Source organism: Phoxinus phoxinus (genome assembly GCF_949152265.1).
Source record: "Phoxinus phoxinus genome assembly, chromosome: 18".
In the NCBI taxonomy this organism is placed as follows: Eukaryota; Metazoa; Chordata; class Actinopteri; order Cypriniformes; family Leuciscidae; genus Phoxinus; species Phoxinus phoxinus.
This window is the reverse complement of record NC_136893.1, coordinates 13960247-13978148: the sequence shown is the minus strand read 5'-3', so window position 1 is coordinate 13978148 and position 17902 is coordinate 13960247. Positions and strand designations below refer to the sequence as shown.

General features: G+C 39.6%; 1 protein-coding gene across 1 annotated transcript; it reads right to left on the bottom strand.

Moving 5' to 3' along the window:
- Positions 1 to 1326: 1326 nt before the first annotated feature.
- Positions 1327 to 16861, bottom strand: arhgef19 (Rho guanine nucleotide exchange factor (GEF) 19). Its single transcript, XM_079588144.1, has 16 exons — positions 16325 to 16861; positions 6753 to 7404; positions 5785 to 6309; positions 5509 to 5641; positions 5330 to 5409; positions 4981 to 5219; positions 4721 to 4881; positions 4459 to 4611; positions 4217 to 4346; positions 4005 to 4079; positions 3826 to 3915; positions 3582 to 3745; positions 3298 to 3456; positions 3065 to 3144; positions 2358 to 2462; positions 1327 to 2245 (listed from the first exon to the last, which is right to left on the bottom strand). The coding sequence occupies exons 2-16, from the start codon at positions 7381 to 7383 to the stop codon at positions 2088 to 2090; spliced, it is 2883 nt and encodes a 960-aa protein (XP_079444270.1). The 5' UTR covers positions 7384 to 7404; positions 16325 to 16861; the 3' UTR covers positions 1327 to 2087.
- Between the last annotated feature and the right edge of the window lie 1041 nt (positions 16862 to 17902).

Below are 17902 nucleotides of genomic sequence, written 5' to 3'. Positions count from 1 at the left end.
GCTGTCATAATTCAAAAAGACATATTCACTAAAAACAGTGCACATGCAATATGCCAGACTTTGGAAATATGTTTATCATGCAAGGGATCTAAAGACTGCAGAGATGGTCAGCTCAAAAACATGTATCCACAGGGCATGGTATAGCAATGCAAATTATGAAATTTCATTTCTATATGCTGATACTTTGAGGTAGATTTAGCCCTATTTCCTGTTTGCCACTGGCAATGACTTTCTTGTGGTTTTATTTTTAAAAATGCTGCTTAATGCCATTCAATAACCTTTGTGTGGTTTGGTCTGAAGATTATCTAGAAACATAAAGGCCTGGTTTCACAGACAGGGCTTAGATTAAACCAGAATTAGGCCTTAGTTAAATAAGGGCATTTTTAGTAGCTTTTATATACGTGCCCTAAAAAAAAAACATTAGGCTACTGGTGTGCATCTTGAGACAAAACAATGGCACTGGCATAAGATATGTCAGTGCAAGTAGCTTTCATTTAAAACCTGTCAAACATGCATTTTAGTCTAAGACTAGCTTAAGCCTTGTCTGTAAAACCAGATAATAGGGAGTTGAGACTTAAGAAACACTGGAGACTTTGTTGAAGATTGGATATTTAATTGATAAGAATAGCAGTGACAAAAAATATTCAAGATGGCAGGAAATCTAAAGGGAAAAGATTCAAATGCATGAGGCAGGAAATCATAATGGACAACTTTTTAAACTGTATATATATATATATATATATATATATATATATATATATATATATATATATAATACGAAATTTACATATTTTCTTCTTCAGTCTCGACTCCATCATTGTGTGCTCAAACTTAAGTCAATTGCTAAAGAAATGGATAAAGAGGCTATACAGATACTGTAGCTAATTATTGTAGCAAACCCATAACTTTAATCTGCATGGATGCATTTTGTACAGCACCTTATATAAAATGGATAGGAAATGTTTCACTGAGATAAATGGCTTTAATTAGAAATGCATTCCTGGGCCTCTGCAGTCCGTCTCTTATCTGTCTCTAACCGCAGCTTCTTTTCTGCAGCTTTTCACCTCTGATTTACAGCAGTTGGAAACCATTCAAGGTTCTTGGAACAGCTGTGACAAAGAAACTATTCTGTTTACCTGCTACCCGGCTGCTTTATTGCCCCATGGGATATGAGGTGAGCCTGGAATGAAACTGAAGTTTATGAGACGTGCTTTGTTGTAGTTGTGAGCATACGTGGCTGGGAATGAAGGTTAACTTTACACACAACCTAAAACCTCATTATTATTTTGTTGTTTTTTTGGTCTCAGACAGACACTTGAGACACTTTCAGTTAGAATATATGCATTTATTTTTTTATTTACAAAGTTACCTTAAAGGATTATTTTTCCAATGTGATTTAACATTCTCAGGAAATCAGTACTCCACAAAGAAATTGCCCCCCAAAAAATCTGCGTTACCAAAACAACAAATTCACAAGCAAACAGCAGAATCACTGACATAAATAATGGTCATAATTTGACAGTACACTTCCTGTTATTACACCAATACTATTAAGTAAATCATCATCTACAGAAGACTAGCGGCATAAAGTAATATTTACAAACGCTGCAACAGCAACATCATTCAAAAAGTCCACAATTTGGTTTCAATGTTTCACTAGTAAAAAAGCAAGCATTTAGCTTTACTGTGTGTCTGTTCAGTGAATCAGCAAACATCAAGACATCTCACTTTATTAAACTATCTGAGTCTCTAGGTAGAAGAGAAGTCCTTAAAACACTTAAGAGTGAAATGGTTGCTATACCACCTAAAACTAAGCCATTTAAATTGGATCTTGTTATTTTGCTAAGCATTTTAACAGCTGATATATCCAGATTTTGTGCACCCACATGGCGAGGCTTTAAGCAGAGTCCGTCTGTGGGCTGTCAGAAAGTGCAGCACCATATGCTCCGGGCCGTCGCAAGCGGGGCGAATGGTGGTGACGATTCTAGGGGCCCCTGGCTTTAGGGGGGCCCCCGCCATTTCAACCGAGGGGTTCAAAATCTTGAAATACAAGCTTTAAGTAAAACAATGTCCCATACTTCAAGGTCTCAGAGAGTCTCTCCCTCTAATTTTTGTGAGACACACTTAATGCGAATGTTTTCACGGAGGTTTCGCAAACGAGCACTGCGGCTTGTGATCTCCTCCACGTAAGATTTGGGGAACCAGCCCCTCTCTCCATCCGACAACCGAATCCCCTCTACCCATCCTGTGAAGTGAAAACATTCAAATTTCATTTATCTCTTCTGCGGTCCTCCCACTTCTCTTCTTCAAAGGGATAAATGGAGTATAGCCAGGACAAGGGAAATTATTTTCCATACCATCACTTGTAATTGTTACGGCTTGAAGGATGTCTGCCTTCTCCAGCGTTAACTCATCATGCTCCTGTGACTGGTAGCTCTTGATGCACTGGACTTGAGATAGATCTGTACAGACACATGCAGAGAAACATTAAAGGGAAACTCCATCCAAAAATAAAAATGGTTGGGCAGAGTATCCCTTTAAATGATTTGTATGCCAATGTAAGTCTTAGCCCCACAAGGCAGATTTTTTTAAGTCTTTTTTTTTTCATTGTATGTTCCATTTAAAGAAGCTTCAAAATAAAAATAAAAATTGTTTAACAGTAGAAATATGGTCATGCAGGTTTTAAAAGACAAGAGGGTGAGTAAATGATTAAATAATTTCCATTTTTGGGTGAACTATGCCTTTTAAGAGTTTTATTTGAGGCACTTAGTTAACAAGTAAACAGGATATTCTTGAGCAGAACTGTATATTCCAGTTTGTTTTCAATGTTGTGTCAGTGAAATGGCTGATGACTTTATATGTCAGGCAAAACAGCGCCCTTTATTAGCATCATAAAGTATCTGGACCATAATCTGGTACACACTGCGGCTTAACCTGGCCATGAACCACCAAATGCAACCAGCCACAATTCATTTTTTTACATACCATTTAGATAACAGTGTTAAATCTTAAATGTAGTTAAATCTGAATTGCATGACAAGAGTGTGACAAAGAAATTACACACCATCATTCTCAGTGGTCTGCTCAATGGCTGCCTTTGGGTCCGAGGGAAACATGGCTGTGATCCACCTCTGTTTGCTGCTCCTACATATACAACAAAAATGTTCTTTACTCCGTTTTATGCATCCTCTGGGAATATATTTCCTGGTGTGGCTCATTTTCTAGGAACACTCAGATCTATTTGTCAGTGACAGGATTTTGGATGTTAATATTTGCGAATTATGTGAATGTCCTCACTCTGTGGGTGACTTGAGCAGAATCTGGTGTTTTAGCTGTTGCCCCTCACATAACTGCAGGTAGAATATGAATCCTGAGATTCCCTGAAGTTTCTGGCTTAGATCTTTTACCTTGAGGTCTTCAATCTTTGCATGTACAAACACCATGAACTTCCATGAGCTGTGACAGGAAAGAGAAGGGACAAATTTTGTAGCGGACTTATATCATTTACACAGGGTTTTCAAATGGTTTTGCTTGATTCAAATATTACATTGGACATTGGTCTCCCATCCCATTAGACTTACTCTTTCCTTCGGGACAGCAGAAGACAGTCATTAAACAGGTGGAGGTACACAGGACGAGTGGTGAGTTTAAACTTAGACCCAGATATACTCAAGTTCTGTGTGTCCACTTCAAGAAGTTCACCATGTTTGACCAGCCAACGAGACTGAGAGATGAGAGGGAAAATCTAAAATAAAATAATAAAAATTTTACAAAAGAATTACAATTTACAATTACAAACATTACAATAAATTATTGATGTAATACCTTGCCCTCAAAGTGAATTTTCTTGTTTAGATGAATTAGTTCTTCCATCCTCTTCATGGATTGCACACTGGAGTTACATTCCTTTATTATCTAGTGCAGCAGAGCACAGTTAGTTTTCATTTCATGATTTTTAAAACATTGTTTGTGACAATTATAAATTCTTCTCCTACTTTACTCACCTTTTTGAGCTCATTAAGTGCTTTGGTGGCAGTGTCCTCATCTCGTGATCCAGGAGTTGTTCTCTTTAGGATGTTCTATAAATTGACAAGGTTGATAACCACAATTTAACTGATGAATTTTGTAAGCCTGGTTCTAAAGCTTGATGGTAGCTTTCAACTTATAAGATAACATTTGAAAAGATAGAGATTGTACACTATCCATGATGGACTACCTCCACTAGCATTTTGAGTCGTGTGATCCTTTGAAAAGGAAGGATAAGGAATGATGTAAGAGGCAGCCTCTGGCATATTGGGTCCTCTTCCAGGCGAGCAAGGATTCCAGGGAAACGAGGATTCTCCTGCCTAAGAAAACACCACAACGCAAATGTATGAACCTCTTAAACAGGGCAATAATTGCAACATGCACATTATTATGCTTGTTAGAGAACTTTTTTTACAGTAAGAGTCTGTTTACAGTAGCCGTTGATAGGTCTGTTCCTGATAAGCTTGATTGGTGACATAAGGCAGATAAACCCTCCGCAGAGCAGGACAGTGGTCAAAGACAATGTCACACACGTCAAAACGCAAAATGTCCCCTTCTAACCTATGCTCTAGATCTTGAAGAAACCTATGGACATAGGGAGAATTGAAAGGGAGTGAGAGACAAAAACAGGGATTTCTTCGGTGCACATCTCAGCAGAAGGCCCACTCTTTCAAAATCTTTCATCTTTATTCACCTCTCACTGACTTCCTTCACATCAGGCAGTTTGGAAAAGAGCCACTGCCTCTCCTGCATCCCAAGACTCTCACACAGCTCAGGAGACATCATAAAATGGTCAACTGCAATAGACAAGCTGCGTATGTATGAGGCCTCTGATGTCACTAACTCAAACTTGGCCTGAAAAGTCAAGAAAAAAATATATTATTTCTTTTTCAGCAACACTTGCTGGTTGATCAAAAAAAATAAAAAAAACAGACTTTCTGAATGTGGAGTCACCTCCTGCAGTTTACGCTCTTCATTGCTGAAGTTGTCAAGCTGTCCACTGGACCGAACATCAGGAATATCCTGCCAAAGGGAAAAGGCGGAGCCTCGTGATGAGCGGAATGAGCTGGATGGCGAGAGATTGCCTGGGGACACAGAGTCCCCTCTTTCTTCCTCAGTTCCTGGCTCTGCCCCCTGCTGCCTCTGAATCTCTCTGTTGATAGCAACATCACTGTATTCCTGATACAAAATCACTGAGAGAGAGGAAGAGAAAAATGGTAAATGATACTAAAATATAATAAATAATATAAATGTACATACATACAAATATCAAATTCCGGATTTATTTATTTATTGGTCTTACAGTTCGGCAAGAATCGTGATAGACGTTTAGAGCTACTGGGAGGACTGCCTCCATCCTCATCAATGGAAACCTTTCTCATCCTGTGAAAAAAAAACAGTAGAAAATATGTTAAAACAGAATTTGTTATATTCTACTCACTACGTTGTTCGCTGTGGGTACTAGCTGAGTTTTAGAGCCACCTTTGCTTTGAACTCCTTCTGTGCAGTGGTAGATTACAGTCAGCAGAGGGCAGTGGTGGTGCAGACCCCACCGGACTATGTGGTGCAGTGTCACTTGATCCCCCTGAGAAGCAACGTCTGGAGTTGGGTTTGTCTACAAACAGACAAGAGAGGGAGAAGGTATACAAAAGGGATAGAGCTGAAAATATAGCACTGAAGTGTCATAATGACATCACAGCACAAGACTTTCACAATAAAGTCTTTCATTAAGCTAATCAGTACTGATGAGTCACTTACAGTCTGAGCTGAGGTTTCCAGACAGGTGGCGGTCCCGGGAGGCCACACGAGCAGAAAGAGACTTGCCCAGCTTAAGGGTAAAAGAGTTTTTCCTCTGGGAGAGTTGCAGGCGGGAGATGAGCTCAGAAGCAGAGAAGCGCCGGCGCTCATTGTCTGCTGAACGAGAATGGGACAGAGGTAGTGAGGTCCCACTGTTGAGGGCAGGGCCTTCCAGGGCTCTGCAGTCTTCTAGGCCCAACCTTTGCCTCCCCCCCTCATTTACTCCCCCCTCTGATATGGCAACCTCTTGAGGGATATCTAAGAATGGCTTTGGAGAGGTCGTTGTGGCAAGAAGAGAGAGGTCCTCATCTACCCCTGGAAGCGGGCTGGAACTTTGGGATGTGGGGATAGTAGAGCCCACCATGCCAAGCCCTCCTTCTACGAACGATTCAAAGGATGTTGGGAGCAGGTAATCACACTCCACACCTGGGCTGCTGAGAGGCTCATCATTCAGAGTGTCTGAAGAGTACACCCTCATCCTACGCCCTATTAGCAACAAGGAACATGATAAAAGGTACTATCCACTTGTTACATTCACCTGTAGTTTTAACAGACACAATCACAATCACAGTAGTACATAACCTTGTTCTTATCGGCCTGTCAATAGAACAGATTTTAGACAGCTCCTTAAACAAACACACTTTATTCAACTCATCAACTCATTAGTAGAGACTCCAACATCCAAAATGTGTATTGTTTTGAGAAGCCTCCAGGGACATGCCTGGGAACCACTGCTGTAGTATATTAAAACATCTGAGAGGACATTAGTATGTTTTTAAGGATTGCACTAAGAAGAATCATATATCCGAAAGCTCTCATACAGTTTCAAGAGTGGTGAAAAACTATGCATGGTGACAAACTATTTATTGTTTAAAACAGGAATGTAGGGCCAATGTGTCAAGACATAGTTAAGTCAGAGTGGCACTTACTTATGGACTTCTCTTTTATGGATCCCAAAGAGGTGCGTCTTTGAGGGCGAAATGGGTCCAGACTTTGGAACTCTAAGGGGGAAGAGGGGGAGCTCAGCTGCTGAGACTCAAAAGAGTTCCTGTCCCCAGGTGCATATGGAGACAGAGGCAGAAACAAGTCTCGAGAGCGGAGACCCTTAACTTCTGGTTCAGGGTTTTCATAAACGGTCTCAGGTAAGCCAGTAATTGGTGTCCACGTCTGATCCTGAGCCACTTCCACATTATTGCTATCCTGGGTCAAATAATTGTCCAGTGTTGTGTCTGTACTCCCATTCTTGGCAAAGTCAGATGGACTGCTTCCATTGCATCTGACAGTCTTGGAGCAAAGAGAGGAACTACAGTTTTCCGGTGTGTGTGATTGGAAACCATTAACGCTTGGCTGTTGAAGGTCAATGAAGGCCAATGTCTCTTGCTGACACACCGCGATGTGCTGATGCTGTCGCAGGAGAGGCCTACCTTCCCGAGAGTCACTCAGAGCCTGGGCCTCAACTGAGCCTGGGAACCACATGTCAGAGCTCTCGCCTCTGCAATGGAACGCTTGGAGGTGAGGCTGGAAATCAAGAAGAGGAGAGAATCCATAGCCAGGGAGCATGGCTCAGGAGGGACATGGGTACTGCAAAGCAATTGGGAAACAAAAACAGACAGAAATAATGTAAGGTATTATAACTCATTTACCCACATAACCATTGTTCTGAGAGATGCTGCATTTCCAAATTTCAGCACAAAGGAATAGATCCCTCTGGCCAATGTTTTTGTTGTGCCAGCACAGATTTATGCACTGTAAAGCTTGGCTCATCTCTGCAGTTCTTAATGGATTTGGTGATCCACTGGGTAAAGTTAAGTCTCACTGAACAGTCTCTGCTCTTCCCCCCGTGGCAGACTTGGCTCAGTCGCTGCCGATGCGTCTTCCTGTTCTAATTAAAGAGCGCAGCATGCAGCCCTACACCCCTATACTTATGTACATCATTTACAGCTGGATCCCTTACTCGAAACGACATCTTCATGCAGAAGCTGCACTACAGAAGCAAAGTCAGTCACATGAGGACACTCCGAATACTTTAACTATGATAATGGGCAAGTGTCTAGTCTTGCTAGCAGCTTATACCTGAGATGGAATGCTCCACAAAGAAGAACCTGACTGAGAATGTCATCTTGGAAGAGTTTTTTTTTTTTCGTGCATATTTCCCATGTTTCCAAACAGCTTTCTATTTACCTAAACAAATCTGGGTCATGGGAGAAGCAATACTTATTAGTATTCAGTGTCTTGCCCTGAGGGACAGGCAACCCTAAGATAGCTTGAGCTATGACATTTCCTGAGCTATCAAAGCAATGAAGCCTCAGCAAACTGTCAGTGCTGATGACCCACATCCGTGAAATAAAAAAATGATGTTTTCTAAACCTGGCGATGAAATCCACTTAAAGATGCTAATTGGGTTGCCTCTAGGTGTCTTAAACTCTACCTTGCATGCAATTTAGGCCTCTGTATGTCATGAACCAGAAAATAAAAGGTAAAACTTAAACTGAATAAATCATTGTTTATTGTAATAGTTTCAATACCTATTGCAAATCTTTGCACATCTGCACATTTTCTGAGAAAAAAAAAGTATAGTCTTTCCCATCTCAGTTTCTCTTTTAAAGCTGAATGTACACACGGCTAAATCCAATTGCACGAATTTAACATAATCCACACAAGCAAACATACTCTCTCTCAGACACACACGCACATATGAAAAGCCCAGGTACCATATAATATGACCCGCTGTCCTGAAAAAAAACTATATGCACATCTGTACCACCATTGCACAACTAAACCCAAAAACACACTGCACAAATGGTTACCTGTTCCCTATACTCTAAACAAAGGTTCCTTTATTTCCCCAGACGCAGAATGTTGTTAGTTGCACAGGAGATGTGAGATTCATGGAATGAATCTGGATTCATCACATGCACACAGAGAAATAAAAGTCAGTTGGTCAGTTGGTATTCTCAGTTTGTCTTATCAACATATAATAATCTGAAATGACATTTCCTTTCTGCTCATGTCACGGCTGTGTGTGCTATTAGATAATGAAAGCAATTGCCAAATAGCTATTCAGGCAATGTTTTAGCAAACTCACATTTACGTCTGCACTACAGTTTTTCTTGTTGAATATCCTGTCATTTGGAAATAGGTCAAATTGTAGAAACGAAACTTGGGAGCTGTTGTAAAATATAATTGTATTACAATTTACTGTGCTACACAAATTAAATGTACTAAATAGCTAGTATCACTTTGTGAACGCTGTGCATAGCTATTACTATAAAGCAAATTCAATAATACACTACATTACAGTTTATTACCATATATCTATTCCATACATTCAACTTGATGTCTTGCCCATTTTACAATTCTCAGTAATACCCACCATGTAATTTTACATGTTCTCAACATGTTATTTCCTTATGTTTTGGTCTTTGTTGTATACATTCTCCCTGTAATTTTGGACGCTTCCTGTAAGTCAGGGCGTCAACAAAGTAAATGAATTGAAAACTGCCATCTTCTTCATTGTTGCTATGATTAAAGAAACCAATGCTCCAAAAGCCCATGCAGACTTTTAAGAACCACATGAATCCACAAATATATTCAGCAATGTCAACAATAACAAGTGACATTAGGACTAATAGTTTGCATTTTAAATAAAGCGAAATAAAAAATTGTAACTAAATGTAAAAGCTATATGCTTTTAAGTGAGTTAAATCCTACTGTTAAATAAATATTTTTTTTTTATAAATGACTACATACATTTTACAAAAGTTTTAAAAGTCAGAATGAAAACACCAAACAAGAAACCAAAATTTCCCCCCTATTAATTTCTAGAATGTTTTGCTTGTTTGAGCACAGGGTCTAACAGTGTGGCGTGATAGGCTTCTGTTTGTATGTTATATTGCTCTGAAGCAGGCTGACACCGCTGGTCTAATTATCCTGTGACAGAGAGCCCAGACCCAGGGTGCATCATGGCATCTGCCTTTCACATTCAAACACCTCTGCTCATTTTCAGCTGCTGCAACTTGATGGCAAGATGCAGGTGGTAACAAATAAAAGGTAGACATTATTTGTCTAAGATTAAAGGGATAAATCAACGAAAACAAATATTCTGTCATTATTTACTCGCCCTTGTTGTTCATTGTCGTTCCTGAATGTTTTGATGATGAACTTCAGATGAATGGAAAAGTTTGATGTTTTTTGATTATTCAGAAAGTCTCAAATAACAGCAAACAGATGTGGAACAACATGAGTGTGAGTAAATAATGACAGAATTTTCATTTATAAGTGAACAATTTTCCTTAATAGTTTCCTGTCGTGAAGTGACCTTAAACTCAAATGGTATGATACCTTACTCTTGAAGGGCAGAGTTGCTTAAAAAATAAATAATTAAAAAATAATATGTTAAATTTTTCCTTTATATAATGGATGATATTATAATGGACATCTCAGGTGTAAAATTATTATTCTAGAACAAAAGATGCAAATTCATTGTTGAGATTTTTTATATAGTAGCATTTCAATTCTGGTGGGGTGAGTGGGGACATCTGGAGGTGCAAAACACTTCTTTGTTTGTGTTTGGTGTGGGGCCTGATCCCCCAAAGTGCCTGAGGCCTTCCTCCACCTACTCCAAGACAGACAGCGAAATCCCTTTTCACATTCACAAAGCATTGACATTGCCCTCAACCATCTCAACACCAACACAACAGAGAGAGAGAGCAAGAGAGAAGCCCATAAGTGTAACAATACCTGCTTTAAGGAATTACTCTAGCAAGCCGAGCTTGTTCAGACCACCTTGAACCCCATGGTCTCATCTTAAAGAAACCACACCTTTAGGACATCTGTGCACTCACCTTCTTTCAACATTAACACCTCCCATATCGGACACACCCTGTCAAATACAGGAGTGATATTGCACAAGCAGTGCTGAGTGTGGAAACAAAGCACTATTCTCACATGCTGCAGTTCAGTAGAGAGTGCAGATGATTTTCAGTTTTATACACATAATAAACTAAATATAGAGCTTTGAATACTGCATTTTTAAGCAGGAACCACATTACTTCACACTAACCGAAGTCCGCTTATGTTTGGATAGCAACTAGACTTCTTTCAATCAAAATAAATCGACCCTAATTACTTTATTAATCAGTTCCTCGGTGCATGTTATTCCAAAGACAGAAATAGTTTGTCTTCACGATCTTTAATCAAAACACAACTTACTCTTCTTCCGAAATGATTTTGATTGCCCGTCGACGTCACTTACTGGATGATGTTAAACAATAGCCAAATAGCTATTGTTTTAGCTAACTTGCATTCGTTCTGTCTCAATTCTGGTGTGTCAAGCTCTGGTGTTTCCAATCAATTCCCAATGGGTTAAAATCAAGCCCCAACCTACATTTTACACTTAGAAATGCGAATATCACTTTGTCAGTCACAGTATCATGATGATTTACTACTTTATTTGCATCACTGCACTCAGTAGTCCTGATGTTTGGCAGATGTATACAGCTCAAACTGTTCTTTACTGTGCCGCTAAATTTGTGTCCCATTGCAACGATGACCTACTTTCACCGTTCATTCACGTCACACTCATTCACACTCAACTTCCTGTTTTCTTTCAGTCGCTGCTCGGGAGGTGAACTGAGCCCCCCTCCCTCTGCTTTATTATATGGACAGGTAAAGACTAGTCACTCGAAGCAGCTTGTTTTGAAATGTGATCTGTACACTGCTTGCACCTTGAGACTGACCATGCATGCAGGAGACGACAATAAAGGTTTGTGACATTGTAACATGCAGATATAATTATTTCAATCTATAAATGGTCTAAAGTTTTTTTTTTTTTTACTTCATTGCTGGTATTCCTCAAGATTTTCTCTGAGAGACTGCATCCAGGTCAATACATGTAATTAAATAAAAACAGAAATGATTTTATACACAGTAGGTCCAAGCCAACAGATCGCCTGAAAAAGCCTGCAGGCTGTAGCTAAACAGGTGTGCATAGAGCGAAGCCAGAGAAAGGCCTTTTACACATACCTGTAGGGCTTGGCTTTTTCAGGATCACTTTTCATAGACAAACACAAACATGTGCGCCACACACAAAAACAAAACTCCTAAAACACTGACATACACTTGTGCAAGCATATTTAATGTACAAAAAAATGTCAAGATATCCACGCACCTTCATTTAATCGGCTTTTTTATATATATTTTTTTAGGCAATTTTATAGCCTGTCATAGACGCAGGTTCTTGCGTTTTTTAAACCATAAACTTTTAAAAGTTCCTTCAAACGGTGCTAGTGCCTTCCAACACACTACAACAATCACACTAACCATTTTCTTCTATAGTTTAAGTCTTGAAATCCAAGGACAGTTTGTGAAGGCAAAATGAGGACACAATAAAAATGGTTAACCATTAAGCCTTTTGTGAGCCGAAGAAAAGCAAGTTCATTATCATGGCCGACCCCCACTCCCAATAAAGATCTGACACTTTCCACATTCCCCAAATAACTGCGCTTCTGTCATTCCACTTAAATTGCCCAGTAAGCTGTACCCGAGAACAAACAAAGAGTCTTGTCTGTCTGAGCTCACGCAACAAGAACAGGCCTTATTTGTGTGGCTGCATCCTATCTGTGCTGACCATTGGGGGAGGCACTAATAGCGTGCAGTCACACAAACAAGGTCTGTTCTTATTGCTCCCCAAACCTCTTCCTTCACCATCTGTTCATTCTGCAGGTGAGCTCTGCTGTTTTTTCAGCCCTTACAAGCCCTTTAAGGCCAGTAAGACTAACAGTTGAGTGAAGGGGCTTTAGATACCCATTCCACCCCGAGTGGCCCTGTTGACCTGAATTCGACAAGCTAAATGAGGGTAAGTGAGGAGAGAACGTTTTTGCATGCAAAGAGCGGGGACGGAATATTACTGGGTGTGGCATGGCGTCCTTTTTCCCCAGACTGCAGCTCTAGTACATGTAGGTGCAGATACAGAATCAGCCTGTTGCCTCCAACTGACAGGTGATGGGGCAGGTGCTCCTTACGCAGGACACACGATGGGAGGGAGGGAGGAAGGGAGAGAGGAGTTACAGTTTGCTTTATAGGGTAAATCAGTGTCACGCCATGATATGCATTACACTAATGTTAAACGATACAAATAACCATTTCTGATCACAAAAAGTTCTGTGGTTGTACCATGGTACTGAATGATTAGCATAAATATATAACACAGCGTCTAGGTATCTAAGCATGCCATGCGATATAACCATCCTGAAAAAAGTCATTAAAAATGTTCCACCTTGATAAAGTGTGTATTTTGACTAAATATACTTTTTTTCCCAGGTATTTATTTTTTCTGCATGCTGATTCACACCACATGACTTTATAATAATATATAAAATAATAAATTAATAATAATATTATTTTATTTAATAAAGAAAACCTAGAATTTTATAAGACATTTAAAAAAATATATATTAAAAAAAAAATCTAAGAAATAGCCTACTTATAAAAGATTATACCACCTAGTAAGAGTATAACTACCAAGTAATATTTTATTTTCAGGAATTTCTTGAATTAGGCTTTTTTTTCTTCAATATGATCCTCGGCGAGTATCACCCTGATGTTTTTTTCCCCATTTATATCCTAAAAAAAACATATCAAAATGAATTTTTCACTCAGAAATTACAAACATGCTTATAAATCAAGTTGTATATTCAAGTCATTATATGTAAAAATAGCAATTTAAAAAAAAAATTTAACTGTTTAAAAAAAAAAATTTGAATCAATGAATCTAAATGACAATTTTTTTTTAGAAATAATGTCTTGTCGTTTACACTAAAGTGTGAGAAAAACAGCATATTTTCCTGGTACACATTCCAGTTCAGTTGTATTGTTACTAAACATCCTGTGCCATCTATTGCCCCCCTCCAATCTGTTCTTATCTCTACCAGCATAAATGAGCAATCCAAACCTGCTGAGAACTATGAGAATGCATTGAGTCATACAAACACACACAGACTGGCACGGCCGAGCTGGAGGAGCCGCAAAGCCGCAGGTTACGATAGACATTCCAAGGGTCTGGCCGCCCCCACTGTCTCTCGGATGTTCATATCTGCCAACGTGTTGACTAAAGCAAAGCACCATCAAACCACACCCTGTGGGATCCATCTGTGCTCAATTATACATCCTAAAAGCTTACCAAATACAATGTCTTCATGGGTCTCTCAATAGATGTTAGTGGAGAATAGGGAAGAGTTTCACAGACAATTGTGGTACACAAGGTCCATCCAGTCTGAGTGCATGAAAAAAAGACCCATATTTGTATGGGATAATCACTCTCAATACTAAAAGGATATCTCTTACACATCCAATGATATGATGCAGCACATGCAGACAATGGTTTCTGAAGCTATACAGGATGAGGAAGAATAAGGAAGGGAGATTTTATTGTGACTTGATACTTTCATGTTTACCCCACATCCTCATGTTGGCATTCACTCATGACCCATCTTAAAATGATCTCAGTTACCAGGCAAATTACCGGATATTAATCGGATATTATAAAGCCAGTTTAAACTGCAAGGTTTCTGCCGTTCAGTAATCTGGTCTGGGCGGTCAGGATCATTTCTGTTCCCGCACAGCAGTGTAGAGGAGAACATAAAGCCTTCCATCAGACAGGTGCTAGGCCATAAAGAGGACGTCGCACCCTCCCTCTCGGAAAGAAAAGAAAACACTCTACAAAACACATGCTCCACACATGGCGTCAGTGTATAAGAAAACTTCGACACAATATTAGAAATGATGCCTTGGCATTGGCAAGTTTAATAAAATAAGTTTAAGTACTAAAATGATAAAAAATAAAGCTAAATAGAAATATTTTTCAAAAACAATCCTACTATAATAGTATAAAAATACCAGAATAACCTATTAAACTCCTGTCTCATCTAGTTTCAGAAAAAATCTCTTCAATGCACATATTTGACAAGAAAGCACGCAATGAAAAGTCAGATATCATTATCAGTTCTTATCAAACTCCTCCTAGAGCAAATTATCTGGACTTTGCTATCTATAAATATTTTATAGCTTATTAGCTTCATACTCTTTTACAGTCAACAATGATCTAATTTGTGTCAGATCTTTTTATTCTCCTAAGGAATCGATCTAGAACAAAGTTAATACTTAAATGAAACAGAACCAAGAACATAAAGTTTTATGATCTCTGAAAGAGCAACACATACAGTATGTCCTCTTTCCTATGCCAAATACTGGTAAAAAAAGAAAGATGCATGACTAACACAAAGCCCAACAAAAAAAAAGTCCAAATTCAGGCTCCCCAACTAACATTTCTATATTGCTTCACACAGTAAAACACCCTGTGCCTGACATTGAGTTCATGACTGCACTGCCATCTATCCATGTGCAGTTCTTTTACAGCGTGTTCCAGACATGCACTCACCTGCCCCTCACATCAACAGAAGCTCACGCATGCACACACTTACCATCTCTGCTCCCTGCAGCAATACAATATTAAGGGTCATATCCTGCTCAATCTATCGGACTATTATGCATGCAACATTAAGTAGCTTGCAAGCGACCGTGCAGCACGGCAGATTTGCATCTGACTGTGTCTGTTAGCAGGGCTGGAGGGCAGTGTTGCTGCCTGCTCTATCAGGAGTTTATAAACTGGACCATATCCCAGGCGTATCATGAGATTTGTCTATACAGGTGATGAGTGTCAGATGTGCAAATCAAAACATTATACTGCATGCATGAGCATCTGTTCAAAATGGTCTGGCAGTACAACCCAAAACCCAGCGGGACAGGTATAAATGACCTAAGTTTATGCGACCTTAAACATTCCTCATGTCCCACAGTAAACAGGAAGCAGTGATTATATTGTTGTTGGCAGCAACAGATTATAATGTGTACAAAATGACAGCAGGCTCAGCGACTTTTTTGAACAGTTAACAACCAAGGAGAACCAAAAGTCTGAGACCACTAGACAATGTTTTTATTATATAAATCATACTATATATAATTCATATTCATGACCATTCACAATACATTCTATATGAACAGCAATTGGGAGCTGAAATTAAAGTTCGAATTGAACTTCTACTGAAAATTAAAGTAAAACCTAATGATCATGTTCTCCAGCAAGATTTGAGATTATCCAAAGAGCATATTAAGCTTTAATGGAAGCAAGAGCATCTGACCATCTCTACAAAGCTCACATTATCAAATTTACCTGATTAAATGACGTAGAAATAACGCAGATTCTGAAATATTTCTTCCTAATTTCACTTCACATTGTTTTCAATTTTTCAAAATCCTACAACTTTCCATTTATTTCCTGGATTAAATTAGATTCTGGATCCTAGAATTCCCATGTGGTCTCGGACTGCTGGTCAACTGCATATATAAATCTTCCTCGTGAACACAAAGTACACAGTCTTTCCCCAGAGCAATGTGGTGATATCATCTAAAATTCCACAGATTTTGATTTACAGATAGCCAGTACCTCATTTGTATCAGTGGACTGTGGGCTGGATGGGGTCCAACTCCAGTGTGCAAATCCAAGTCATCCAGGACTGTGGCTGAGGTGTTATAGTGTCCATGACTGCCTTGTGTTCCTCTCGGCTACTTTGTTTTCCCCTCGGCTGCTCTATAACTCAGTCAGCGTGCTGTGGCTTGAGCCCAGATGATCCGAGTGTTCACTTCAATCCCCTTCAGACACAAAAATACAGTTGACAGTAGACAAATAAAACCCTACTAACTGTAGCTACTTGAAAATACAGATTTCTCCTCCATATCGTTCCCCTTTCCTCATATTTCCCCTTCTCTCCAGCAACAAATGCAGAAAGACATTTGTCCTCCTCTCTCGCGCTGTCTCTGGCTCCCTCTTGCACTTATTTATGGTTTTATTTCTAACACCTGCCAGCTGAGGAAAAGGAGAGAGGCGCAAGCAGTCGTCTGGTTCAGAGGAGAGTCCTTCCTGCCAAGGAGGGAGAACGAGCATGAGTGTGTGTGTGTGTGTGTGTCTGGATTCCTGTGTGTCAACAGCAGTACTTTGCAAGTGGATAGCAGGCGGTCGGTTAGGAGGGTTAGTTTGGTGGGGGCGAGAGATAGAGGGTGGGAAGAAGACTGTATGCGAATATCCTTCCGTGCATGCGAGTGTGTGCATGTGTGTGTGTATAATTAGGTAAGTATCAGTTTGAAGATAGCAAGTAGCTGAGAGGGCATGCCGAAACTCACTCAGATATGCTCTTTAAATCCTCTCCCTTTAGCACACCTCATTTATTCACTTATGAAGAACTGAAAGAGCCGTTCATCAAGCAAGCACGTGTGAAAGTCTAGAAGATCAGCAAAAAAAAATCATTGAACTCTTTGGTAAACAAAACCCATTCATGCTAATCTTCAGCCAATTATTGATGTGTTTGCACTGAGAAATTAGTCTATTAAGGGGGAAAAGCACATTAAAGCGTGACGGTGTGCAACAGGGTCTTTCTTGCAGGTGATGAAGCACACAGAGTTATTACATAGTTATTAATAAGCAAAAGGGCTGCTGTCCACGTTGCATACTTCAGCACCTTGACATGTACCAACCAACCCCGCCTGCAGGCTGAACAGCGTAGGAACGCACAGCAATCATAACAATCAAAAAATGAAGGAAAGGGAGAAAAAAAGTCTTAAGAGCCAGAGGCGATGGAGATTCTTTTTCGATTTTTGAGTGGGTGGGGTTAGAGACAAATCATTATCAGAACACCTGTCTGCTTCTCACTTTAATATATCAGAGTTGCTTGATCCACCCATTCCACACACACAAAATAAAAGGGGGGGGTAGTGTAAATGCATTTTTTGGTTGGTAAAGGCTTTCAAAGGCGCAGGTTGTACGTACAAATCTGGCCTGGATGGTGTGATCAAATTAAATGGAATGTGAGAACCAGAGATCTGCAGAAAGTAGAGCTGAAAAGTGGGGCAGAATGGACGTGTTAAGCAAAGATTAAGGATCTGATGAGTTTGCCAGCTGGCACCAGCGCTCAAGCTCTGGAACACAGAACTCCAGTGGCTTAGCATTAGTGTTGTCTTATTCACCTTT